Here is a 26305-nt window from a genome sequence, read left to right on the forward strand (position 1 = left end):
TCCTTCCACCGGGTCTGAAACCCTAAAAACAGACACTGGAGCTCCTCACATAAACTACAAACCCATCTAAAATGGCTTACAGTTTTATGTTTAATGGTCACACTTTCCACGTGAGAACATAAAAGCGCTATGAATGAGCACAGTGAAAAGCATCTTGATTTTTTAACTTTTGTACCTCTGAGGAGCCTTTAAAAACCTCAGACACATGGAGAAGGAAATGGCAACCCACTCCAGTACTCTTGCCTGGGAAATCCCATGGACAGAGGAGCCTGGCAGGCTACAGTCCATGGGGTCACAAAGGGTTGGACATGACTTAGCAACTAAACAACAACAACATTTATGTATGCATGCACAACTGAGGCACTTTGTTGTATGGCAGAAACTAACACAACACTGTCTACAAAAAACCCTCAACACAGGTTGTCACCAGGTGGGGTTTCAAACCCGCATAACCTCCCTGATGAGCAGCAGGGCCGGCAGACCTCCTCTCCGTGTTTCCATGCAACAACAGAGCTGAACTGCCTCCCTCCCACCCGTCAGAGGCAGAGGTGAAAAAAGCGCCTTGTCTAGTAGGAGCTGATCTAGTGGGTTCTAATGATGGAAATGCCCAAGTGCCCGGTTACTTATGAAAACATGGTGCCTGTTTCAAGCAGCTTTCCAATTTCTACCAGAAAACTGTCAGAAGCTACCCTGTAGCTTGCTTACCGTGGGGAAGGTGGCGAGCAGGGTGTCTCCACGACCTGAGTCTTTCTGGCATCGAGAGTCTGGAAGTGGGCTATGAGGGCTTCCAGGTCCTCCTGCAGACAGACAAGCAGTTACACATGGCCAAATGCCTGGGTCAGCTCTCCTCAGACCCCCTGACCTGACAGGAATTAGAACTGTTCCTTCCACTTCAAAGTCACAGAAGCTGACACAGGACAAACACTCAGCACCTGAGCTCCGGCACACGGCACATGCGTCATCTCAATCCAAACCCTCACTCCCCACACCCACCAAAGGCCTTCTTCTCAGACAAGCCCACCCAATTTCACGCCAACACCTTCAATCACCGCCAGAAACCAAAGCCCGGGCCACCACACCAGCCTGCTTTGTTGTCCGCAGAGCAGGGTCTGACATTTCTAAGTTCATTTATCTAGTTTCCACCTTCTACCAACATAACAAAATGTAAGTTCCAAGTGACCCAGACATGTCAGTCTGCTTACTGACATGTGCCTGCACACTGCGGGGGGGTCGTCAACTACCAGCTGCAGCCAACCTGTGTAAGAACATCTCCACTGTTACAACTACAGATTTAGAGGTTAAGGTGCCTATTTCTGCACACGGCTGGGCAGTGCTGGAACTCAGACTTCCCACCCTCAGTCCCTGAATTTACACTAGTGTCCCCCAGCCCACAGGGATGCTGACCCGTCTGTCACAGCAAAGTCTCCCACCTGCCTGTCAACGCTCATCCTAGCACCTGGCTCATGCTGACACCTGGCATCTGTCCCCCATCGTTTCTCCCCACTTCACCTCATGCCAGCTCTTGCCCAGCTTCCACACTCTGCAGGGCCTGAAAGTCGGAGAGGCGTCCTTCCTGCACCTACAAATACTTCCAGGCCATTCTTCCTCCCTCGCCCACCTCATGTCTCACCCTACCTCCTCACTCTCCAGCTGCCCAGGCTCCCTCTTGGCTTCTTTCAGCAGAACATCACTTGCCCTGGGCTTGAACAGCCACCTGCAACCCCCCTCCCCATGGTACCCCCTTCACCTCCCGGAAGCAGCCGCTGCCTGGAACTGAGGGCTCCTGACTCTCAGGCATCTTTCTATATGCTTTCACTACCTGTTAACGTATCTCTAAGCTCTGTACATTACTGTCTCAAGTTTTCCAATTCCATGTAAATGTCATCACACTGAATATTCCCTTGCAACTTGTTTCTTTGCTTTACCCTGCTGAAAGAGCAGCCTGATGCCCTGAGTCTCTTCACTGTCATGGTGGCAGTGCCACACAGCTTCTCCACCCATTCCACTGCTGCTGAACATCTGATTCAACTCCAAAACTCTACAAGCAATACTACCATGGCTGTTGGAGGATCTGTCTTTGCAGAGCTGGGGGTAATTTTTCCAAGCTAAATCTTTATGTGTGCAACTGCTATGTTGTATCTGCCATTTTTGTATGTACTGACAATTTAAGACCCAACTGACTCTACCAATTTGCACCCTCACAAGAGTCCACAGAAACACCTGTCATCCTATTACTTCTGTGTAACAGCTGACCTGCTGACTCCAAGTCCCGAGTGCAAAACATGCTCCTTTAGGTACTAAAGACAAGTTACTGAACCACTGGCTCTTTCCAGGAAGGGACAGGTGAACAAGGGACTAGTGGAACCTTGACGAACTCAGAGGTTCCAGTCCAGTGTCATTACCTTCCTTAAGGCAGAAGGGAAGACGGGATCAAGGTGGGAGGAAGGCATGGTTGCGACAAGCAGGCCTGCAGGGAGAGCTGCTGTATCAGTCATGGGGCGAGTATCAGTCATGGCACTGACGCACGCTGGGCGAGGTTAGCAGGAAGCACTGAACACCCTGTCACTCGAGAACAGGAGCGACCATGATGTCTGTGGTTGGGAGCAGGTCTGGTCGCCCCCTTTGTTAGAAGCACAGGCCGTGCTGTCTTCTAACCAAGACTTTGGGGTCTTTGGGGTCTTCCCAGGACAGAACAACCCCATCCCACCCCACCGCACACCCCCGCCATGTCCCCCGCCTGACTCTTGTCTGTAGAAAAACTTTAGCCTCCCAGGCCTTCTCAAGTTCCAAAGAATAAATTTAATCAGAAGAGTGGGAAATTGCAGAAAAAAGTCAAGAAAGACAAAATAAAAGTAACTTAGCCTTAAAGTCAGGACTTTTCTGACTTTAAGCCATGGACATTCTGAGCCATGTCCATTGAGCTGTTTTGCAGATACTGAAAACCCTACCAAGTGGAAGAAGTTAACTGCATGCTGCCCACAAGGATGGAGACTCCAGACCAGCTGAAATCAGAAGGTTGATGACGTTGATTCCCAACTACTTCACTATCAACCAAACAGAAGAATGTCCATGAGCTGATGCTGCGACAGCCCCTTCTGTCACCCTGTCTTTAAAAACCTTCCCTGCAAGCCCTTGGGGAGTGAGCTGCTGAGGAGGCAGAGCCCAGGAGATGCAGGTCGCCCAGACAGGGTGAAGAAATGGGGCTTCAGCAGGACCGTGCAGAAGGGAAGGAATCAATCTGTGTGACCGCCACCTGTGTGCAGATGTCACCAGGTATCTGAGACATGAGTTCTGTGCTGAGCGGAACTCTAAGTTGTCCCTAAAGACCTCCAGGGTAGTCACCCACCCCAACCCCAACTGAAAAATGACGGGAGATGGAGAGAGAAAGAGCCCAACCTCATTATTTGATAGATGACGAAACAGACACACGAATGCCTTACGAAGAAAAGGGACAGGGTATGTGGTCAATAGCTCTGGATGTGAGATGTCTGGTCAAATTTCAGTTCCCGGCCACCTCACAGCTGACCTGCGTAACCTGTTAGCTTCTGATTTCCTGACTGTCAGGTGGAGACGCCAAAGCTACCTAACTCAACTGGCTGTGAGAAAGCCCAGGGAGCACAAAGCCTGGAGGCAGCAAACACTCATTAACCATTATAAACTGTCCTGGGTTAGGGAGTCCCTGAGCAACAGTCAATTAGGAACAGAGCGCTCGCCTCTAAGTTTAGTACTGAGTCATCTGCAGACCCTGCTAAAGACGTGGAAAGATAAAGAGGGTAGGAAAGGAAGGAGGGAGGGAGAGGAAGGGAGAGACAGAGGGAAACAGGGACAGACACAGAGAAATAGCCCTGGTCACCATCAACAGTTACGGAACTTCCCACAGTCCCACTCCCTCCACCGATGCTCACTGCTCAGGGCTGCCCTGAGGGTCACGTGCCCCGTTTAAAGCGGAGGATTGAGGCTTGCAGAGGTGCTCCGGATCAGCCCGGCCGCCGCCAGCGCCCCTCAAGGGGGGGCCCGGATACGCCCGCGACCCCGGACGAAAGAAGCCTGCCCGCCCCCCGGGCCCGCACACCTCCTCCTTCCGCGAGCGCTTGGACACTTTCTTCTCCATCTTAGCGGCCGTCTTCTCCGCCCCGCGGCCCTTTTTCTCTTTCTTGCCCTTTTTGCCCATCGCGCCGGATCCAAGGAGGCTTCTGAACCGCCTGTGAGACTCTAGCGGCGCGCGGCGCGCAGGAAATACGTGCTGGGGGCGCGTAGAGAGTGCGTCACTTCCGGTTCGCCTCTCGCGCGTTTCCGGGCGAATGGTGGGGCCTGTTCCTGGGGGTGGCTGCTTCCGTAGTCCTTCATGGTCCGTTTATACAAACCGGCCTGGGCCGTCGGGCTCGGAGTGGTGTCCGCCTAGAAGCAGCGTGGCCGCGCCCCTTCCTCTTCCCCCTTCAGCTGTGCCGGGGACGCGGCGCCTGTCGCTCCGCCGTGTTTGTTCAACAGTGCTGAGCCCCGTGCACAGTGGCTTAGTTGGCTTACTCGGTAGCACGAACCCTTGGCAAATTAAATAGTTGCTGTGGCTTCCTGCCCTGGAGAGACGGTCATGCTCTTAAAGGATTCGCAGACCCCGAGCGAAGGTGTAAAACGCACTAGATACTGTTAGGGGCTGAGGATACTGTGCTCGGCAAGGAAAACAGCCCTGCCCACCCGCCTTCTAGGTGACTGTCCTCAAGTATACTGTGTGAGGGGACTTGCTCTCTCCATCATGGCGCAGGGCTAATGACCCCGCTCCAAGAGCAGTCAGTTTCCAAGTCTGGAAAACCGAAACTGCCCGCTAGCTTTTGACTAAACGTAATAAATGTGAAAAAATACGTATAGTACGTGGACTGCTAAGGTTTGGACAGAGCAGAGTGAAAATGCCTCTCATTGCTTAGAAGGCATAATTTCATGCTCAGAATCAGGAAATAGAACAAATTAAGGACAAGGACAAGCAAACACACAGCAAAGGGAAAGCATAAACGAGGAAATAATCTTTCCTGCTTTGTGAGTGAAACACCACAAGACTCAGCCTTAAAGAAATTGAGACAGGCTGGGACCTGGGACCCTTTCCTCAGTGCTTGCACCTGGACAAATGCCTCCTCCATAAACAAAATGCAAAGAAACTATAAGGGATTAAAAACAACTGCACGCATACATGCACAGTTGGGGCAAATTATGAACAAGATACAAAAAGACAAAAACCCCAACTGCCACTTCTGAGAAGTCAGAAACAAAAGCATGGTTACTGTACATGATCCTTGCACACAGCACCACTAAGGGAGTGAGGAAGCCACCACCGCCCCCCCCCCCCCACCTCTGGACCAACCCTACCCTCACCTGTATAAGGGACCAGCTCACCTGCCCCATCCCCGATCTGGGAGCAAGCAAGGGAACCTGCTACTTGGTTTCGCTCCCTCCTGCTGCAGCAGAAGTCCCAATAAAGCCTTGCTGAATTTCTTCTCTGGCCTCATCAATTTCTGTTGATTATGAGTGCTGTGCTAAGTCATTTCAGTTGTGTCCAACTCTGCAATCCCATGGACTGTAGCCCACCAACCTCTGATGTTTGTGAGATTCTCCAGGCAAGAATACTGGAGTGGGTTGCCAAAGAATCCAAGAACTGATGGGTAGCAAAATCCACTTAGATCCAATCAATTTATTAATCAGTGAGCAGCCAGGGAGGAGTGCTTTTTCAGCCAGCTCCAAGCTCTGTCCATAAACCTAGTCTTCAGGAAGGAAAATATAATTGGGGAACTATGAGGGCGGGGGTAGACTAGGATTCAGGCTGCTGCTGTCCCCAGCACTGATGGTAGGAGAATGGGAGGACATTCCAGATGCCAGAGAAAAGAACCAGCTAGCAGTCAGTCAGAAGGGAATGCAGAATTTCACAGGAACCTGGCCCCTGAGCCTGCAGACATAATTACCCTCAACGGTGAGCAACAAGGGGTCAAAGCCTCAATACTGCCTCTCAGAAATTGTTACATTCCCTCTAGTGCAATATGGCTAAGAACATACCTAATCCTTGTATTCTTTTTGAGAATTGGGTAATCTGGAGGCAATGCACTTGAAGCAAGATGGCCCTTCAGTCACAGCATGTCTGTTTGCAACACATTATAGTTGTCGCCTCTTCAGAGCTACCAAAGGGGGATCCTATTCCCTACTGAAGATTTGGAAGGATCTGGTAGATGCAGGATTTAATACTTCAATTATCTGAAAGAATCTTGAAGCTAAATTGGAAGGTTCTTGGAATTAATAGTGTCATGGTGATTTACGTGAGATTGAAACTCTCATTACCAAAAAAGAGGGAGAAGAGAACATTTAAAATGAGATCAGAATCCAAAAATAGTAGAAAGATGAAGTACAGAGTCCTATTTTAGTGAAATTCACATTTTTGAAACTTTAATGAATAATCTTAAATCTAACCTATCATTAACATTTAGAGCGTACCTTTCATGTAGTCAGGCGCCCTCTGCTGTCTTCAAGTTGAAATCCAGAAGAGAAAAAAAGATTAACAAGGCATCTAACTTCTAATCATCCTTACCAGGAACAATCAATATAACAGGAGAGATATTCCATGCGTGTTACAGATGAAGTGGATCTCTGTACTTAACCACCTGAAAAGTGATCATATTAAACCTGTCCACCTACTGCACAGAACTCCTGAGAGAATCCAATGAAATAAAAGTTTTTCAAAAGCTTAGAGAAATACAAAGCAAAATACAAATTTAAGAGATTCTGTGTGCTGCCAAGTGGGGTCACAATGGTTGTGGACTGACAGATGATCATTTCATTTAACAACATCCAGTGGTTACTACAACTTGGCGACGTTGTACCAGGACACATGAGATACAAAACAGAAGACCCAGCCACCAGCTTCGAGGAGATTTTGTTCTAATGAGACAAGCCTGATGGCATTCCTCAAATGCTTTGTGAAATTAAGCTGGGAATAAGAACAGAAGGAGGGGATGGGGGAGAAGGGGAAGAGGGAAGGGAAGGGAAGGAGTGACTTCAAAACCTTTGTTTCATATGTTTTGTCTGGTTTTCTAGACATTTGAGGGGAAAGGGTAAATACAGACTCTTTGCTTCATCATGGGTGATAGCACAATTTTCTCCTTTCTGGGATTAAAGTGTTTAATTTCTAAACATTTGGAGATCTCTTTGTTATTTATTTGTAATTCAATTCATTGATCTGAGAGCTCTTCATTTCCCTTTAATTCTGTTTCAGCTGCATCCTACAAAATTTAATATTTGTGCTTTGATTTTCATTCTGCTCGAGATACTTCCTAATTCCCTTTTTGATTTCTTCCTTGGCCCTTGGGTTGCTTAGAAGTGTTAGTTTGTTTCCAGATATTTGGAGATGTTCTAAAGATCCTTCTGGAAAATAATTTTCTTTTTCTCTAACCGCTTTTTATTTTACCTTCCTCTCTATTATCCTGCCGTTTCACTAAGATATGTTTGTTTATTTCTTTTTATTCACCTTGCTTGGAAATGGCTGGTCCCCATGAAGCCATGCGTGGCAGGATTTCTCTGTCACTCTCCCTTCAGAAGATGCTGTTACTCCTTTCTCTTCTGGGGCTCCTTTCTCCTTTCCTTTGGCTTTCTTAACCTCTCTTCATTTCCCCCATTTTCCCTCTGTGCTGCACTTCTGGATAATCCGTCCTTCTGGAAAATTCCTCCTACTGGTTCATGGATTGTTTGCTGAACCCCATCAAATCTGTCTAATTTGTCCATATAACTTTTGATTATGATTAGTAATTTGCAAAGGGTCTATTTTTCTCAGATCTGTTGGATCACTTTTACAGCTTTCAGTTCCCTGCAGACATTTTCGAGCGTGTCTCGTCCTTAGAGGAAATATATCAATCTGTTTGTGCTGCAGTGACGCTGCTTCTGTCTTGAAGAACTGCTTGTGAATAACCTTTGAAAGACTTCAGCCAGAGCATCTTTCTCCCAAGGGGAATTGCTTTTGCTGCTGCCAGACAGCCATGGGCACTGCCAGCTCCTGACATCCAGTCCAGATTGTCTTTTGGACAATCCAGGTGATGCAAATTGAGGCTGAAAATCCAAGGAAGGGCTGGGATGTGGTCACAGTTTCTCAGGGACCTTGCCTTCCCACCCTCCTTGGCACTGGGGTGACCTCCCCAGTTGCTGGGGTTCTGGGGAGCCGGCTTACTTCTGCTGTGTCAGGATCCTCAGGGAATCTCTGTTCGTCTGCAATGTATCTCCTCTCAGATCCACCCCCCTGCCCCCGAGGATTTGCCGAGCTCTCCTTGCACTTCAGGGCTTCCCTGTTGGTTCAGATGGTAAAGAATCTGCCCGCAATGTGGGAGACCTGGGTTCAATCCCTGGGTTGGGAAGATCCCCTGGAGGAGGGCAACCCACTCCAGTATTCTTGCCCAGAGAATCCCCATGGACAGAGGAGCCTGGTGGGCTATGGTCCCTGGGATTGCAAAAAGTCGGAACCACTGAGCAACTAACAACACTCCTTGCACTTCAAGCTTGTTGAACTGAAGTAAAGTGTGGCAATGCCTGCTTGTGCCCAGAAGAGACTCATCCCTGAGCCCAGCCTCTACCCAATTTTTTTCATATGTACTTCTGGTTAGGTTCCCATTTGGTGATTCTGACTCCTTGTTAGCTTTCCAATGCCATTAAGAAGACTCATTTCAACGTTTATCCATCATTTTCTAGTTTGAATAGGAGGATTGGTCCAAATAACCTAGTCTACCATACTACAGCACTGCTCAGTCTTTAAATGGTATTTTTCAGTGTGTCATTAATATATACTAAGTTTAAAATTTGGAAAATGTAGGCACGTATGATGAAGGAAACCCCAAAGTCACCCACAGTCTTCCTTCCACTCACAAGCATGCTTAGCATGGAGGAAATTTCCTGCTGACTGATACTAAGCAAAGATCTGGGGCTCCCCTGGTGGTCCAGCAGTTAAGAATCCACCTGCCAATGCAGGGGACACAGGTTCAATCCCTGGTCTGGGAAGATTACATGCTGTGGGACAACTAAGCCCGTGTGTCACAGCTACTGAGCCCTCACTCTAGAGCCCACGCTTTGCAACAAGAGGAACCACGACAATGAGAAGCCTGCACAGGTGCAACTAGAGGGCAGCCCCTGATCACTGCAACTAGAGAAAGCCCGCATGCAGCAATGAAAACCCAGCACCCAGCACAGCCAAAAATGAACGAATAATGCATTAATTTAGAAAGCAAAGCTCCATGTTGTAGTTTCACTCAGCTGCTTGGCTCTCAAGTGCAGGGCCCGCTTCATTCTTGCTTTTACCAGGCAATAGTGCAGGAAATGGAACAGAAGACAGAGCCATGCGGCTATGCTAACTGCAGCATCACAGCGAGTCCGGGAGCAAGCAGGGTGTGAGGAAGCTGAGGATCTTGCACGCTGCCCTGTGAGCCTGAAGCCGTGCATCTGTTTACCAGCCACTGTATCCCCTAAACCTACCCAGATGCAGCCTGAAGCCAGCTCCCCCGGACATGGGATTCGGAGGCACCAGCCTAGAGGACATGCGGTCTGTGAAACTGCACATCTGTTCCTAAGGTTAAATTTGTTTTTAAAAAGGTCAAACTCCTTGACCAAATAGTTGGCGATATTGGTGGTTTTTGAGTTTTTAAATCCCTCTAACATCACATGGTCTTCCCAGGTGGTTCAGTGGTAAAGAATCCCACAGCCAATGCAGGACATGTGGGTTCGATCCCTGAGTCCCAGGAGAAGGAAATGACAATCCACTCTGGTATTCTTGCCTGGGAAATCCCATGGACAGAAGGAGCCTGGCGGACTACAGTCCGTGGGGTCACAAAAAGTTGGACACAACTTACTGTCAGCAACAACAATATCACCGTCACAACAATTCTGAGTCTCTGGCCCTTTAATCCTCCCTGACCCAGGAACCAGCTCAGCTTTCAAGCTTGACCATCTCACAGTCAACAACTTATGCTCAGGGTTCATAGCTGTAGCCCCTTAAGTTTCAGCTGCCAGGTTTTGAAAACAGATGGCATTCACTAACCCTCCTAATTCTCCAGAAGGACTATTCTGAGTACCTTCTCCATCTGGGAGGAGGCCACTTTCTAAAACCCTTCGCGGAAACAAAGCTCAGAAACCCAAGTTGTGGGTGCATCCTCCCGTCCTGGGCCACATTCGTGAATGATGCAATTAATAGAAAATATGTAAAATGCAACAAAGACAGCTTCTACATCAACACCTACCTGAGGGTTGGAATGTTTTTAGAAGCATTTAGAAACTGGATAGGAGAATTGACTAAGTATTGCCTGGTATTTCAAAGGCGTGCCAGGAGTAATGCTCATGTTATCTGATTTCTGAGAAAATAAAGATTTCCCATTAACGCATTTCCTCAAACCGTATGAGCACACGTAAGAGCTTATTGCATCAGGCATCTGTGTACTGTCTCTTTCGTCCACTAGATGTCAGTCTCCGCAGGCTGTGTCTTACTCTGTATCCCCAGGACAAAAATGTTGCTGTCTGTGTTAAACGTTAATAAATTATGAATAAACAGTGAGTGAATAAAACTCCCCAAATGACAGTACAACTTAATGCAGAGAATGTTTGTCCAGCACAGTCAGAGTGAGGGTATGTTTCAGTTGGTTAAATATTTCAGAGTAACGACCTGTATATAGACCATTCGTTCCCCAAAGATGGAGAACCACACACATTTGAAAAGAAAACTCAAGGGAGGTAAAAATGAAGATCAAGAAAGACCTATTAGAGAGGAATGTAGGGCTACTGAGTAAAGGGAACATAGGGCCCTTTGAATAAGATGCCTGTCCTACCCACCCTGTGAAGCAGCTTTGATGGCAAGCTTGATCCTCGCATTGCAAACTTTAAACTCTGCTCCTTAACATCCCCTCTAAGGGATCCGGGGTCAGCTCTCACTCCAATTCCTGTCTCATCAGTCCAGTTCAGTTCAGTTCAGTCGCTCAGTCATGTCCAACTCTTTCCAACCCCATGCACTGTGACACACCAAGCTTCCCTGTCCATCACCAACTCCCACAGCTTAATCAAACTCATGTCCTTTGAGTTGGTGATGCCATCCAACCATCTCATCCTCTGTCGTCCCCTTCTCCTCCTGCCTTTAATCTTTCCCAGAATCAGCATCTTTTCTAACGAGTTGGCTGTTTGCATCAGATGGCCAAAGTATTGGAGTTTCAGCTTCAGCATCAGTCCTTCCAATGACTATTCAGGACTGGTTTCCTTTAGGATGGACTGGCTGGACCTCCTTGCAGTCCAAGGGACTCTCAAGAGTCTTCTCCAACACCAACTCAATGTTAAAGCATCAATTCTTCAGCGCTCAGCTTTCTTTATAGTCCAACTCTCACATCCATACATGACTACTGGAAAAACCATAGCTTTGACTAGATGGACCTTTGTTGGCAAAGTAATGTCTGCTTTTTGATACCCTGTCTAGGTTTGTCATAGCTTTTCTTCCAAGGAGCGAGTGTCTTTTAATTTCATGGCTGCAGTCACCGTCTGCAATGATTTTGGAGCCCAAGAAATAAAGTCTCTCACTGTTTCCATGTTTCCCCATCTATTTGCCATGAAATAATGGGACCATATACCATGATCTTAGTTTTCTGAATGTTGAGTTTTAAGTCAACTTCTTCACTCTCCTCTTTCATTTTCATCAAGAGACTCTTTATTTCTTCTTCACTTTCTGCCGTAAGGGTGGTGTCATCTGCATACCTGCTATTTTTCCTTCCTCACTTCTGTTGACCAAAAGTAAAGGACACAACATAAACGTTGTCAGTTAAGTTTTATTTCCAAAAACATGGAGTTTTTAAAGTACCCTTGACATCACTTCTCATATAAATTCTTTCTTCTTTGCAATCACCCTCTGTGTTTTTACAGTCTTTTAACTTTATTGAGGTTTTCAACAACTAAATCAAAAATTTCTTGGTAAATGTCACATTGCATTTGAAAATATCTGGGTTATTTTCACTTATTTTTTGATAATGATTTCTAACATAATTCCACAGTGATAATAGAAAGACTCTGTATGATTTCAACACCTTGAGACCATGAAATTTTTGCACCTTGCTTTATGTCCCTGGATATGTTCCAGTGTCTCCTGGTCTATAGTCTGTAGGAATTTGAATAGAATTTGTATCTTGCTGTGTTGTGAAAACTGTGTAAATCTTAGTTATGTTGAATGGGTCCATAGTGCTTTTAAGGTCTCCTATATTCTACTTTTCTGTGTGTTCATTCGATCAATTTTGAGAGTTTGACATTCAAACTCCAACTAAAAATCTTAATTCACCTACTTAAAAAAATAACTGTAATATATAGTGGAACTACACATAACTTTGTTCTGTCGTTCCCAAGTCTCCTGTAAATGTGTTATCATACTTTCATAATTTAAAAAATAAAAAGAAAGTTTTTTCGGAGACCTTCATGAGGACTACACCTCTCTCTCACAGGGCTCTGAGGAACTACTCCAAAGAGGTAAGGGAAGGGCCAAGATATATAAGCACTTTTTTACTGGAAAAAACATGTAATCAAGCACACAAAGACTGCGGCTAATCACAAAGGACAGCCGCCTCAAGTTAATGGTTTTACTGTGCTTTTCTCTGTAGGAAAAGATGTGAGACTCTAGGGTCACTGAAGGTTTTCCTTAGATATTTAACTCAACTGTCTGGGAGGTCTGCATCCCCATCGTAGAGCACTTTCTGTTTTTCTCCACCTGATTCCCACCGGCCCCACCCAGCTCTGTTGGTGGGCGACTGCCAAAGGCTTGATCCCCATAGAACTGGAGTGGCGGGAGACTGTTTTTTTTTTTTACTCTCCTTTCCTCTTTTTCTTCTCTCTTTTCCTTTCTTTCTCCGCCCCCCTTACTTCCTTAGTATTTTTTGCTCTGGCCTGAGAAGGAAGGCCTGGGGTGGGCAGAGGGGAACTCCACCTCGATGGGCCCTGCGAGCACTGCCGATGCTGAGAGTGAAAATATGTGTGTGTGCTAAGTTGCTTCAGTTGCGTCCCACTCTTTGAGACCCTCTGGGCCGTAGCCCATCAGGCTCCTCTGTACATAGGATTCTCCAAGCAGGAATGCTGGAGGGGGTTGCCATGACCTCCTCCAGGGAATCTTCCTGGCCCAGGGATTGAACCTGCATCTCCTGCATTGGCTTGTGGATTCTTTACCACTGAGCTACCTGGGAAGCCCCCGTGGCTGAGTAAAAATGAAAAAAGTAGATTATTCTGGGAAATGGGTGTGAAGCAGGAAGGCAGGGGTGCGACCTTTAAAAGAATGAAAGAATATTGCGTCTGAGGACACAACATAACCTGGTTAGAACCAATGGGTCCGAGTTGGTGGACAAGCTGACTTCCACTAGATCTCGAGCCTCATTATATACTCATTGTAACACACCAGTAAATGACACACCCACAGGCCCTGTGACAGTTCCAAAGCTGACTGTCAAAGACCAAAAGTGGGTGGTGGCCCAATTCTTGGGAATCTCTGCCTCTTCTCCAAAATAGTTGGAATAATCCTCCCACTCATTGGCCTATGAAATTATTTATACAAGTTAACAACACCATGTTTGGAGGCCAGTCTACAATGGCTCACACTCTTGTCTTGGAATGTGTTTCTCTCTAAATAAATCCACTCCTTACCTAAGACTTCGTCTCTCACTGACTTCTTTCTCCAAGGAGACATCAAGAACCTGCACGTCATTAAGTCTTAAAAGCAGGTGAATGATCTCGGAAGACAGTGGGATTTGGCCAGGTTCTGTTAGGGGGGGACACTGACTGAAACCTCCCACCCCGACAGGCACCATAATAACCATTTGCATGAGTTATTTTATGACAGGAAGTCCTGGTAAGGAACACAGAACTTGTAGAGGAAAACGTCTTCCCCAACATTATTTATGTAAAAATATGTAACACCTCCTCACCAGCCTTGGGTGTTAGTGTCCTGGGTCTGGGGCATTCTGATCGGTGTGTGGGAGTGTCTCCCAGCTGCTGTAACCTGTAACACTGAACATAATTCAGTTCAGTTCAGTTCAGTCGCTCAGTTGTGTCTGACTCTTTGTGACCCCATGAACTGCAGCACGCCAGGCCTCCCTGTCCATCACCAACTCTCGGACTTCATTCAAACTCTTGTCCATCGAGTCAGTGATGCCATCCAGCCATCTCATCCTCTGTTGTCCCCTTCTCCTCCTGCCCCCAATCCCTCCCAGCATCAGAGTCTTTTCCAATGAGTCCACTCTTCTCATGAGGTAGCCAAAGTATTGGAGTTTCAGCTTTAGCATCAATCCTTCCAAAGAACACCCAGGACTGATCTCCTTTAGAATGGACTGGCTGGATCTCCTTGCAGTCCAAGGGACTATTAGCTACCACCAACCAAAAGAATTCAGGAAAAGTCAAAAGGAGATGCCATGTGTCCAACCATCTCCCAGAATCCTTCTTGCTTGGCTGAGCAATGCGTGTGCCACCAGGAAGGACCCTGAGTCAGAGTGATTGGCCAAAGAAAACCCGGAAACTACTCCTATCACCATAAAACCTGAGACTGTGAGCTATGTGGCAGAGCAGTTCTCCTGGGTTCCCTTACCCTGCTACTTCCTGTCGGGCGTTCTTCCCAATAGTCTCTTGCTTTGTCAGCTCATGGGTCTCCTCGGACAATTCATTTCCCAGTGTTAGACAAGGGCCCGCTCTCCAGCTCCAGAAGGGGTCCCCCTTCCTGCAACAGTTCGAGTCCCAGCCCCATGGGTTCAAGTTCCAACCTGAGGAACATGGTTTCAGGTGGAGGCTGATCAAAGCAAATGCCAGTGACATTGCTGTGAAGTTGTGCAAGGCCCCTGCGTTCCCCTGCCACCTGGACCCTCCCTCCGAAGCAGGACTCCACTCTAAGCTCTTGAATTCCACTGAAATGTCTGCCATCCCAGCCTCTCAAATAGCCTCTCTCCAGGATGCCACCATCAACTAATGGTTTTATAAATAATGCAGATGCTGTGCATCACATGTCATCAGGGAAACACAGGTTACAGCAGCTGGGAGACACCCCCACACACCGATCAGAATGCCCCAGACCCAGGACACTAACACCCAAGGCTGGTGAGGAGGTGTTACATATTTTTACATAAATAATGTTGGGGAAGACATTTTCCTCTACAACTTCTAGGTTCTTCTGGCTGGTCTATGAATCAGATTAACAGGAGAAAAATCAAAGTTTAATAACATGTGTACATAGGAGAGATCCAGAAAAACTGCACAGCTCACGAAAATGACCAAAACCCTCACCTTAAATACCATCTTCAGCTACAGATAGAATAGGATGATGAGTGGAGTGGTCTGGGTCATCGGAGGGGCAGAAGATAATTCACCTGGAATGTTTGCTGCGCCAGCAGAGACAATGGGACATGGAGTGGACTCTGATCGCAGGCCCCGCTGAGTCCCCTACCCAACCCAACCATATTCTCAAGACATCTTTATTGACAGTCCTATTCTGGGAACAAGCCCTCTATCTAAATCCTTTGGGCAGTTGGAGAAAGGTCAAAGTTTCTTCCTGAGGCTTTTAGGCCTTGATTGTCTTCAATTTGAAGTGATTTGCAGGTCAGAGACATTTTGGGTGGCAAATCTAGTTCCCCTACAGTAATGTATTTAAAAGAAAATACATAAAAAGAAAGCAAAAGTCGCTCAGTTGTGCCTGACTCTTTGGGACCCTGTGGACTGTATCCCGCCAGGCTTCTCGGTCCATCGGATTCTCCAGGCAGGAATACTGGAGTGGGTTGCCATTTCCATCTCCAGGGGATCCTCTCAACCCAGGGATCAAACCTGCATACGCTGCTTTTCAGGCAGATTCTTACCATCTGAGCCACCAGGGGGCCCAGTGTATTTAATGTTACAATCCACTCATCCGAAAAGAGAAGCAAACCTGAAGCAATGCTGTGAAGTCAGGGCACAGTGGGTGGGGTCTCGCGAGCCAATGCCCACCTCCCAGAAGGTAGGTTTAGGGTGCTGTCTCTGGGACACAGACTTGAACCTGCATGCTTGAGTGTGTGGCACTAAGGCTCACGGCGTCACTATAACCCACCTGCCAACCAACTGCTGTGCATTCGACACTAACAGTTGCTTCCTGGCTGGCAGGAGACCTCGTCGTCCTGGGATATCTCTGAGGCTCCCTGATAAAGACATGGAAACTTCTCTCCCAGCCTGGACCAGTGAGCAGGGCCTACAGGCACACCACGAGGAAGTCAGCTCCACCCACAGCACACAGGGAAGTGTTCATATTGGTGTATGTTTAGTAACAGTAATAAGAGAACAAGCAAAAAAAGAGAAAACCTGGTCACCAGACTTACCACGTTAAAAATTACCGGGCACTGGCAGTCCACTATTTAAGACTCTGAGCTTCCACTGCACGGGACATGGGTTCAATCCCTGGTCAGGGAACTAAGATCTCGCATGCCCCATAGTACGGGAAAAAAAAAAAAAAATTACCAGGTACGATGTGAAGCAGGCATTCTCTCCATGCCCCAACTCCTCCTTACTTCTGACCCTTGACAAGAGGAGACATTGAAGTGTCCGCTTTCAGCATTTCCTGGGTATAATAATAATGACTTGGTGATGATATTCTTAAAAGCAGAAGGGGGTGTCTTGTTTTGTCTGAGCACCAGACCACTTTGGTCCAAGGCTGGGCACCTCCTGCCATCACAGAGCCAGAGACAACCAGACCTTCTCCTGGGCCGGGGAATGAAGGACAGGAGGTGGACAAAGACTGAGAGAGCTGGGCTCAGTGAGAGCAGACGGGGCCCCCTTAGGGTTGAGGAGCAGCCCTGTGGTCCCAGGGTGTCACCAGCTCCCACAGCTGGGAGCCAGGCCCTGGACCCCTGCTGTGGACACAGTCCCCACAGGTGAAAGGGGCCTGAGGGGTGAGCTCACCCCACAGCATACGCCCTCAGGACCCCCAGCCTGCAAAGGCGCCCGGGGATAGGAAGGGCCTGAGGCTCCCGTGGGGCACACAGACGGCATAGAAGCTGGGAGGAGCATTCAGTTCAGTTCAGTTCAGTCGCTCAGTCGTGTCCAACTCTTTGCGACCCCGTGGACTGCAGCATGCCAGACTTCCCTGTCCATCACCAACTCCCAGAGCTTGCTTAAACTCATGTCCATCGAGTCAGTGATGCCATCCAACCATCTCATCCTCTGTCATCCCCTTCTCCTCCTGCCTTCAATCTTTCCCAGCATCAGGGTCTTTTCCAATGAGTCAGTTCTTCGCATGAGGTGGCCAAAGTATTGGAGCTTCTGCATCAGTCCTTTCAGTGAATATTCAGGACTGATTTCCCTTAGGATGGACTGGTTGGATCGCCTTGCAGTCCAAGGAACTCTCAAGAGTCTTCTCCAACACCAACTCAATGTTAAAGCATCAATTCTTCAGCACTCAGCTTTCTTTATAGTCCAACTCTCACATCCATGCATGACTACTGGAAAAACCATAGCTTTGACTAAATGGACCTTTGTTGGCAAAGGAATGTATCTGGCTTTTTAATATGCTGTCTAGGTTGGTCATAACTTTTTTCCCAAGGAGCAAGAGTCTTTTAATTTCATGGCTGCTGTCACCAACTGCAGTGATTTTGGAACCCAAGAAAAATAAAGCCTTTCGCTGTTTCTGTTGTTTCTCCATTTGCCATGAAGTGATGCAATACAGGAATCTGCCACCAGAGGTCAGCCCTTCCCCACTGACGGCCTCTGGCCATCTGACAATGGCCTTGCATGATCCCCGCATGGCATCAAGGAAGAGCCTGCTGGAAAGCTCCCGGCATCAGAAACAGAAGCACCCGCAGCCTTCCATGGCTGGAACTATTTCCCCCGTGGCCATCACATTGAAGGTGGCCGGTCCCCAGGCAGGTGGCCAAGAGGGACCAGACAGAAGGGGCTGGACTAGAGGTGGCTGGAAAAAGTGTCTTTTCAGAACTCACTTTCACCTCCCCAATGTGTTAGGAGAAGCGTAGGTTTTTTCTGACTGCACTGTGTGGCTTGTGGGATCTTACTTCCTGGGCCAGGGGTCAAACCTAGGCCCTCAACATCAGCTTCAGCAGCTCCGGGTCCTAACCATTGGACTGCCTGGAATTCCCAGAAGGTGTGTTTTTAAGAGGGACTTCCATGCTGGCTTTGGGGTCATTTTACAGGGTGAACTGAGGTCAGACGGGCCTGCCAGCCTTCACACATATAGAACACAGGGGAAGGCCCGGCCCGAGCCCTGGGGCCACAGGGGAGTGGAAAGATGGTGGAAAAAATTGTTTGTGATCCCTAGCGTCAGAAGCCCAGTGTCCTCAGGCGTCCATGGAAACCTGTAAATGATTGTTTGCTCAACTCTTCTGAAAACAGATAGGCACCGGAACAGTTCTCCCTGCTGCCCGCCAGGTGAGGAGAGCCCAGCCGGGGCTGGATGGAGGCCAACTGCTCGTTCTTAAAATGTTAACCTTCATCTCCACCATCAAAGTGTGGAGAACAAGAGCCGACATGCCTCTCTGCTTCTGGGGCTCAAACCCACGCAGCTCTACCCATGGGGTCTAAGATGGGCTCCTGGCCCTGCCTCCTGCCCTCCTGCCCTCCTGCCCTCCGCCCTGCACCTGCACTTTCCCCTCCCCACACCTATTGCTTTCACCTTTGGCCTCCTTTTTTTTTTTAAATCAGATACACATTTTTTTTCTTTTGGAATACTTTTAGATTTACAAAAAAGTTGCAAAGATAGTTCTGAGTTTTTGTATGTTCATCTTCCAGGACATCGGTAAATCGGTAGAAATGGAGAAACCAACACGGGGACACAGGTGTGTGACCACCAACTCAACTACAGACGCTGTTTGGATTCAGCTGGCTTCCCCATGAATGCCTGGTCCCGCTCAGGATCTCACGCAGGTCACGATGCTGCATTTAGAGGCCATTCACTTCTCAGGATGTGGTCTCTAAAGCACCCCGTGCCCATCAGATGTGCACCGCACACATCCCCGCCCCCCGCCTCCCCGCCTCCCCCGCCATATCCCACCATTGCTGCTCTGGGGAGAAAACACATCCTTGAGTTAAAGTCCAGGTTGTCTCTGAAATGCCTCAGGGCTCCAGATGGAGAGCTGAACCTTGCTTTGCCTGCTCCCAGCAGTCCCCACACTGGCCTTCCTCCATCCATCCCTCTGGGGTCCCCTTGGCCTCCTCTCAGCTCCCAGAGATGCAAAGATGAGGAGTTTTCCAGAACGGGAATAGTCTCGAGTCTTGGGTGGCATTAGGGATTAAAGCTTTTCTGAGAGTCCCAATGCTTGGAGGTCACTCCTGTGACTCTGGCCCTTTCTACCCTGCCCACCCCTGCAGAGTCTCCCCTGAATCCCACAGCTGGAGCGCTGACACAGGGCGTCATTTGAGACTCACTTGCATACAGCAAGACAGGTCTGTACTCTAGTAAACGGGAGGGAATCTGTAAGTCTTGCTCAGGCTGAGTCTCCGGGTAACCTTGATGCCTTGGCCAGGGGATCAGAACAACCCCTGGGATAAGGGATACAGAAATCAAAACAACCCCACCAGGCACCAAAGTGACTTGTCTCTCCCGCTCACTCGGGGGCCACCAGCCGCAGGGCGCCGGAACGTTAGCGATTGCATCCATTCAATCCTGACTTCATTGTGATTGTGAAATGAGGCCAAAGCCAGGGATGAGAGGAGCACTGCTTTTCTGAATCAGTGACCGCAGTGGAAGGCGCAGTGACCTCGCGGGGCCATGTCACTAACCGAGTCCCTGGCTCGGAGCCTCTTGGGTGGCTCAAACTTGGACAGACTGGACTGTCTCCTTCCTAGTCTTTCTGTGGTGGCCTCTGAACAGTATTGGGGTGGGAAAACCAACACCCCTGCACACCTGGGAGGGCAGGGCTTGGGGAGGCGATGAGGCTGAGGGGCTGTGTCCCGTGCCCACCCAGAGGCAGAGGCTCCACCTGTGAGCTCCATGCCCACAGCTGTCCCTCTCCTCCCTGCTCCTCCCCAGGCCCCAGACAGTTCATTCCGCACGGCTGCCCCCGCAGTCATCTTTCCATTTCCCTTCCCCCGTGCTGGCCCCGCAGAATACCCCTGGCTTTACTTTGTAAATCTGGGAACCTCCGGAAACAACACAAAGAGCTGCTGAGTCTGCAGCCAGGACCCGGGGTCCCAAGCCCCGGGCTGCAGGGTCCTCACCCGGGCAGATTCCGGACCCGGCAGAGGTCGGGAGCACAGTGACACCTGTGGCAGCTTCCAGCTCCTGCTCAGCTGTCCCCTGGCTCAGGGACTGTCCCTTCTCCTGGTTTCCTGTGGTTACCCCACTGTCACTTCCATCTACTCAGGACAATGCAACCCGACAAACCCTTTCCTACCACGTGGCAGTGAAGCAGAAATTACCCCCAAACCCGGTGGTACGTGGCCTGGGTGACAGTGACACGTCCGTGCGGGCTCCTGATGGTGATGGGTGCAGGGCTGTGGGACCCAAAGTTCCCCGTGGGGCAGGCCGAATGGGGCCTCTGGGAACGTCTAACTGCTTAAAAAATGAAGGCTAGTTTTCTTTTCTTTGGCTGCATTTGCAGCATGTGGGATCTTAGTTCTCTGCTCAGGGATCAACTCCAGGCCCCCTGCACTGGGATTGCAGAGCAAAAGTCAACACACTACCATAGATAAAATAGATAACTAAAGGGAGTTTTGTACTCAGTATTCTGTAACAACCTACAGGGAAAAGAATCTATGTATTCTAAAAAGCCAAGCTCTGTGGCTTGAGCGGCCTCATTTCCTCCAGGAGCTCACTAGGGGCCTCAAGGACCCCTGGGATGACAAAATTAAAATGTCCCGTAATTAATTTGTCCCACAATCTTTGTTTCCTTTTCAGTTTTAAAAAACTTCTCTTTACCTTCTACTTCTCTTGGAGCATTATTTATTGTGTTTATTTCCTCTTGCATTCCTTGTAATTTAGTCTTCACGTAGGAAATGATTTTTTATTTTCTTTTTTCTTTTGGCCACGCAGCATCTTCATTCTCCAACCAGGGGCAGAACCTTGGCCCCTGCCTTGGAAGCAAGGAGTCCTATCCACTGTACTGCCTGTCAGGGAAGTTTCTTTCCTGTTTTAAATTCTTTTCTTGAGTCTATCATTTCTGAGTTTTAAAAAATTGACTTACAATGGTTTTTTCTCAGGCTTTGTATCATTGTGTGAAACTTTTTAGCTCATTTTGAGACAGCAAGTTTCGGGTTTATCTCTTTTCAGATGCCTCCTTCCAAGTCTTCTGGTTCCTCCTCTGTAAGGAGTGTCACTCTGCTGCTTATTCGGGTTTTTCTTGTAGTAACTTGTATATGGAATTTGACCTTGATACTTTTCTGTTGCTTCTTATGTGAATTTAATGTTCATGAGCTTTTAGCAGGAGGCCTGGTACAAAGGCTTTTCCTGTTTCGCAGACACCCTCCTGCTGTTGACCTCATGTGCTTGTAACACACACACATACACACACACACACACACACACACCCTCCCCTCCCCCTCATTTGTCTCCATCACCCCTAAGGAGCTATGGTTCCTCAACTTCATTTCTAAAAGCTGTATGGATCTGTGGACCAGAGTGCGGTGTCCAGCGCTGCTCGCGCTCTCTCCTCCTGTCCTGCACACCCCACAAGCCTGCAATATGCGCTTTCCTTGATTCCAACGCGGGACTCAGGCCTGGGAGGCAAGAGGAACCAAGACCAGCGGGGGCGTGAAGCTGGAAAGATGCAGCCTCTCAGACTTGTCCGGTCGGGTTGAGTGGGCCATTAATCCACTGGAACGAGAGCCCAGCATTCTTGGGTCCCTCCGGCTATTTCATTCTTTGGGAATTAACACATAGGATCCTGCAAGTTTCAACAGACGAGGCCAGAAGAGAGGAGCGGGTCATGCCCCGAGCATCCGAGGCCGTGGTCCCTGGTGGAACCCGAGGTCCCTGCATCCACGAGACAGTCACGGGTCAGTTTCAAATGTCCACCCTGCGCCATAAAGGAGGCTTAACGAGGAGGCAGACATTCACTGAGCGAAACCTGTCACGTGCTCTCTGTGAGTGGGGAGTGCGGGTGAGCGGCTTCTGACGGCAGACCCCCACAGCAGCCCCCAGCCTCTCAGAGGCTACATGTGATCATTCCGGGCACCTTGGACCCTCTCCCGTGGAAGCTTGCTCTTGGCCTCTTTGCCGGGCACTGGGGTCTCCAGATCTCTATGTTGTTTTCCATTTCTCTGCAGAACCCGGAGAAGACTCGCCTCACTGGCCTTCCATCTGCTTGGCTGGTGAGCACATCTCTTCAGCCGTAAGCAAAAATCCTGGAACAGTGCATTCTCCGGAGATAATCTTCTAACTCACTGTAATTAACAAGCACGCCAGACTGTGTGAAGGTCCCTGGGCCTCGGGGTAGGCACAGCGAATGTGCTGGGACCTGGCCGTGGCTGCTTCCTGGGCTTGGCTGCCACTGGTCTCCAAGCATCATACCCTCTGGCTCCCCAAGGCTCTCCCACCCAGGAGGAACGGACTACACTCTGCTGCCAAGATGTGGGTGTTATTTGTCTCGCGGTCACAGAGCTGAGCCAGGCTGGCACCCCACCAATAAATATTATCGTCCGCTGCCTGTAGCCAAGACCAAGTTGGGATCTGGGAGTGGAGGTCAGAGGAGCAAGATTCCCAGATGGCACAGGGTTTGGGGGGGACATGGGAGAAGCAGGCGCCTCCCTCCCTGGGTCACTGGTGAGAGTTGGCGGGAACGGCTTCTGCTGAAACGGCAGAATGAAAGTCCAGGGGCCGAGACTTGGGCCCCGGCGCCAACACTGCCCCTTCTATTGTCCCCAGTCGAGCCCAAGAGCCCTTTGTGTGTCTGAATAACTGGCCAAGGACCGGATGGCACACTGTGCCAAGACCTGCGATGGGCCGGCTTGAGCTGGGCGGCCTCTGCTGGAATCCTTCGGCACTTTACAACATTTGGCGAGCGTGGTCAGCGGGCTCCGGGCACTCAGAGGCCTAGGTGTTCACAGAACTCACAGCTGGTCCTCAGAGGGGGACGGACAGGAACAGGTGCACGGACCCACAGGTAACCGGGGGCAACGAGAAGTGTGTGAATAAAGTAAACAGGTCAGCCCGGTAGGCAGGATGGGGTCTCCCGCGGGGCAGAGGCCAGAGGGGCCCTGCTGGGGTGACCAGGTCTCAGACACGCTGTGCCCTGAAAGGGGGCTGGGGGAGAGGCAGGACAGCTTCCCACAGGGCAGTGGGCATGAGGAGGGGTTTGGACCAGGGCAGTACGCCAGGCTGTGACACAGAGGGACCTGCCACCTAGAGAAAAGTCACTCTGGCCACTGCGGAGACACAGGAGTCTGGGGAGGTGGGTAGGGTAACCACGACCTGACCCAGGGGGACCTGTGGATGTGCAGACTCACGTGGCAAAAGAAGCTCTGCAGGTGGGATAAAGTGAGGCCCTTGAGGTGAGAAATGGCCCTGGATCATCTGAGGGCCCCGATGTCATCATGTGGATCTTTATCAGGGAGATAGGAGGTCAAGGTCAGAGGAGGAGAGGCGACACAGAAGCAGAGGTCAGACATGGGACCTCTAAAAGCTCGAGGAGAGGGTCCATTTTTAACCCTCCAGCTTCTGGTGGCCAGTAGGCCTTGACATCTGGGCTTGTAACTGTACCTTTCCAACCTCTGTCCAACTTCACATGGTCTTCTCCTCTCTGGGTCTCCATGTCTTCACATAAAGTCGCCAGTCACTGGATTTAGGGCCCACCCTCACCCAGCATGTGGCAGAATAGTGTCCCCCCCCCAAAAAAAAACATGTCCAAGTCCTGACCCCAGAGACCTGGGAATGTGACCTTATTTGAAAACAGGGTCTTTGCAGATCTAATTAAGTTACGAACTCCAATGATGGATATCCTTAAAGAGGCAAAAGAGGCAGATTTGAGACACACAGATGCTGACTCTTCCAGTGACCATGTGAGCACAGAAGCAGATGTTGGAGTGATACAGCATAAGCCAGGAAACACCAGGAGCCCCAGGAGCTTGAAGAAACTGCGAGTGTTAGTCGCTCAGTCATGTCCAACTCTTTGTGGCCCCATGGACTGTAGCCTGCCAGGCTCCCCTGTCCCTGGAATTCTCCAGACAAGAATACTGGAGTGGGTCGCCATGCCCTTCTTGAGGGGATCTTCCCAACCCAGGGATCGAACCTGGGTGTCCTGCATTGCAGACAGATTCTTTACCATCTTGAGCCACCAGGGTGAAAATGGAGGAAGCAGGAAAACTTCGAGGATTAATCTTATTTATGTCAGCTTGACTGGGCCACAGCTTTGTGTTCCAACACAATTCTAAGTATTTCTCTGAGGATGTCTTTGGATGAAAGTAACATGTAAATTTGTGGACTGAGTATGCAGATTGCCTTCTGTAGTGTGGGTGGGCCTCATCTAATCTGTCAACGGCCTGAATAGAACAAAAAGGCCAACCTCTTCTGAGTAAAAGAGAGTTCTTCCTGCTCAATGGCCTTGGAACTGGGACAACAGTTTTCCAGTGAACCTGGAGGAAGTGACTTGGTGCCTGTGGTGACCAGACCATAGCAGGTTGGTAGCTTCCATTTCCTGTCCTGGGACAGTCACTCCTGGACCCCAGAATTTCCCTGTAAGGCCTCTGACCACAGGGAGACCCTCAGGGTCTGGGCAGCCCCATGGAAAGGCTGCATGGAGAGAAAGATGTCCGTCCAGCCCCCAAAACTCCAGCCACACCAGCCCAAGACCAAGAAGCAGGAGATGATTCTAGACTCTAGGTCTACCTGCCCCGTGATTGCAGCTATGTGACACCCTGGGCAAGAAGCGCCTGCTGAGCCCAACTGCCTGGAGCCAGGAGCCCTCATAACAAATTGTTTTAAGCTGTTAACCTTGGGGCTGATTTTGTAACCAAGCAGGGGCCCTCTGGGGAGAGGCCTTCCCCTTTATCCTCTGCTTTAGCTCCTCTCTGAAGTACCTGTTGAATAGATAACAATATCTGATGCACATTTCCTGAGTTGTTTTGTAGACATGAAAACCCTCCACCAAATGGAAGATGTAACTACTTGATGACCATGAGCACACAGCCCTAGGCTTCCTGGAGCCTAAGGACTGATAACGTTAACTTCTGTGATACTACCCTAATTACCTCACCAGCAACCGATCAGAGGATTTTGCACAAGCTGATCACAGACCCTGCGACCTGCCTCCTGGCTTTGTAAAAGGCTTTGCCAAAAACCCTTCAGAGAATTTGGGGCTTTTTAAGGCCCAAGCCACCTGTCTCCTTGCTTGGCCCTGCCATAAACCTTTCTCTGCTTTAAACTCCCACATTTCAGTAGGTTTGGCCTCCTCACCGTACGTTGGGCACAGGAACTTGTGCTAACAATTTGTTCCACGGCGATAGCAGGAGCAAGTAAGTGGCTTGGTGAGAACTTGAAGTCTTCCCCACTGGGGAGATGCTTTGGGCAGGGATAACCCCACTGGGAGGCTTGGCTCATGGATGGCCTCTCTGATGGACACCCTGTCCTCTGCTGGAGGAAGTCCCAGCCAGGGTGCCTTTGTGCAGTGCATGAACTGTGGCACTGTACGTGGCAGCCCCGAGTGGGGGCCTCACCACACACAGAAGGAAGTGGGAACTGTCTCCACCAGTGTCCCCACCACTCCCCCACTGCGTCCATCACTCACTCATCACAGGGCCTCTCCCTCATCCTGGCCTGTTTTGGCTGCCAGGGAGCTTAGCCAAACATGGAGCCAGGGGAAGGTGCCAGTAGAGGCAGGCCTGGGTGCCAGGAGAGGGAGGAGGAGGTGTAGGGAAGGTGCCAGCAAGGCCACGGGGCCCGTGGGCCAGGACTTGACCCCTCCTCTCGGGCACAGGTCTGTAGTCTCTGCTTGTCCCGGCCTTGTCTAGCCCAAGGTGAGCCCTTTTGAAGTCTGTTGCTGGGGACAATTAACAGGCGCCCCGATCCAGAACCCAGCAGCACTGCCCCGCCCCGCACCCTCTCCTGAAGGGGAGTGTGCCTCCTGCTGCCCTCTTCCCGGCCTCGCTGGCCCCTGGTGTCGCAATCCAGTCTGTTGTCTGGGCCTGAGAAGATGGGTGCTGGCGCCTCTCTCCGCCCCTCCAGATCCCAACCCCGCTCCCCACCCTCTGCAGACATCCCAGGGTGCCCTTGCCTTGGGCGGTCCTCATCTTGGAGGGTGACCCCTAGGCTGCCCTCTGTGGGCACCGCCTGCTCTACCAAGCCCCTGCCAGTGGGGAGCTGAAGGGAGAACAACAGCTTCGAGCACAGGTGAGAAGAGCCTCG

The 26305-nt window shown here is 49.7% G+C and overlaps 1 protein-coding gene across 5 annotated transcripts in view; it reads right to left on the reverse strand.

Moving 5' to 3' along the window:
* KLHDC4 (kelch domain containing 4) overlaps window positions 1–4231 on the reverse strand; it is a 30310-nt gene extending 26079 nt beyond the window's left edge. For 4 of the 5 annotated variants that reach the window (XR_015145345.1, XR_015145351.1, XR_015145350.1 and 1 more), the window contains exons 1-2: window positions 4073–4231; window positions 706–797 (exon numbers count right to left, since the gene is read on the reverse strand). Coding sequence is in view for 1 of the 5 variants with exons in the window: in XM_086350267.1 (XP_086206393.1) it covers window positions 706–797; window positions 4073–4171 (191 nt within the window). In the remaining 4 variants the exon portion in view is untranslated. Of the gene's footprint in view, window positions 1–705; window positions 798–2402; window positions 2447–4072 lie in introns of those variants that run through there. The other variant, XR_015145346.1, reaches the window with a different exon arrangement.
* Between the last annotated feature and the right edge of the window lie 22074 nt (window positions 4232–26305).

Source organism: Bos grunniens, chromosome 18 (genome assembly GCF_055505025.1).
Source record: "Bos grunniens cultivar Pamir isolate PY7600 chromosome 18, Bosgru_T2T1.0, whole genome shotgun sequence".
In the NCBI taxonomy this organism is placed as follows: domain Eukaryota; kingdom Metazoa; phylum Chordata; class Mammalia; order Artiodactyla; family Bovidae; genus Bos; species Bos grunniens.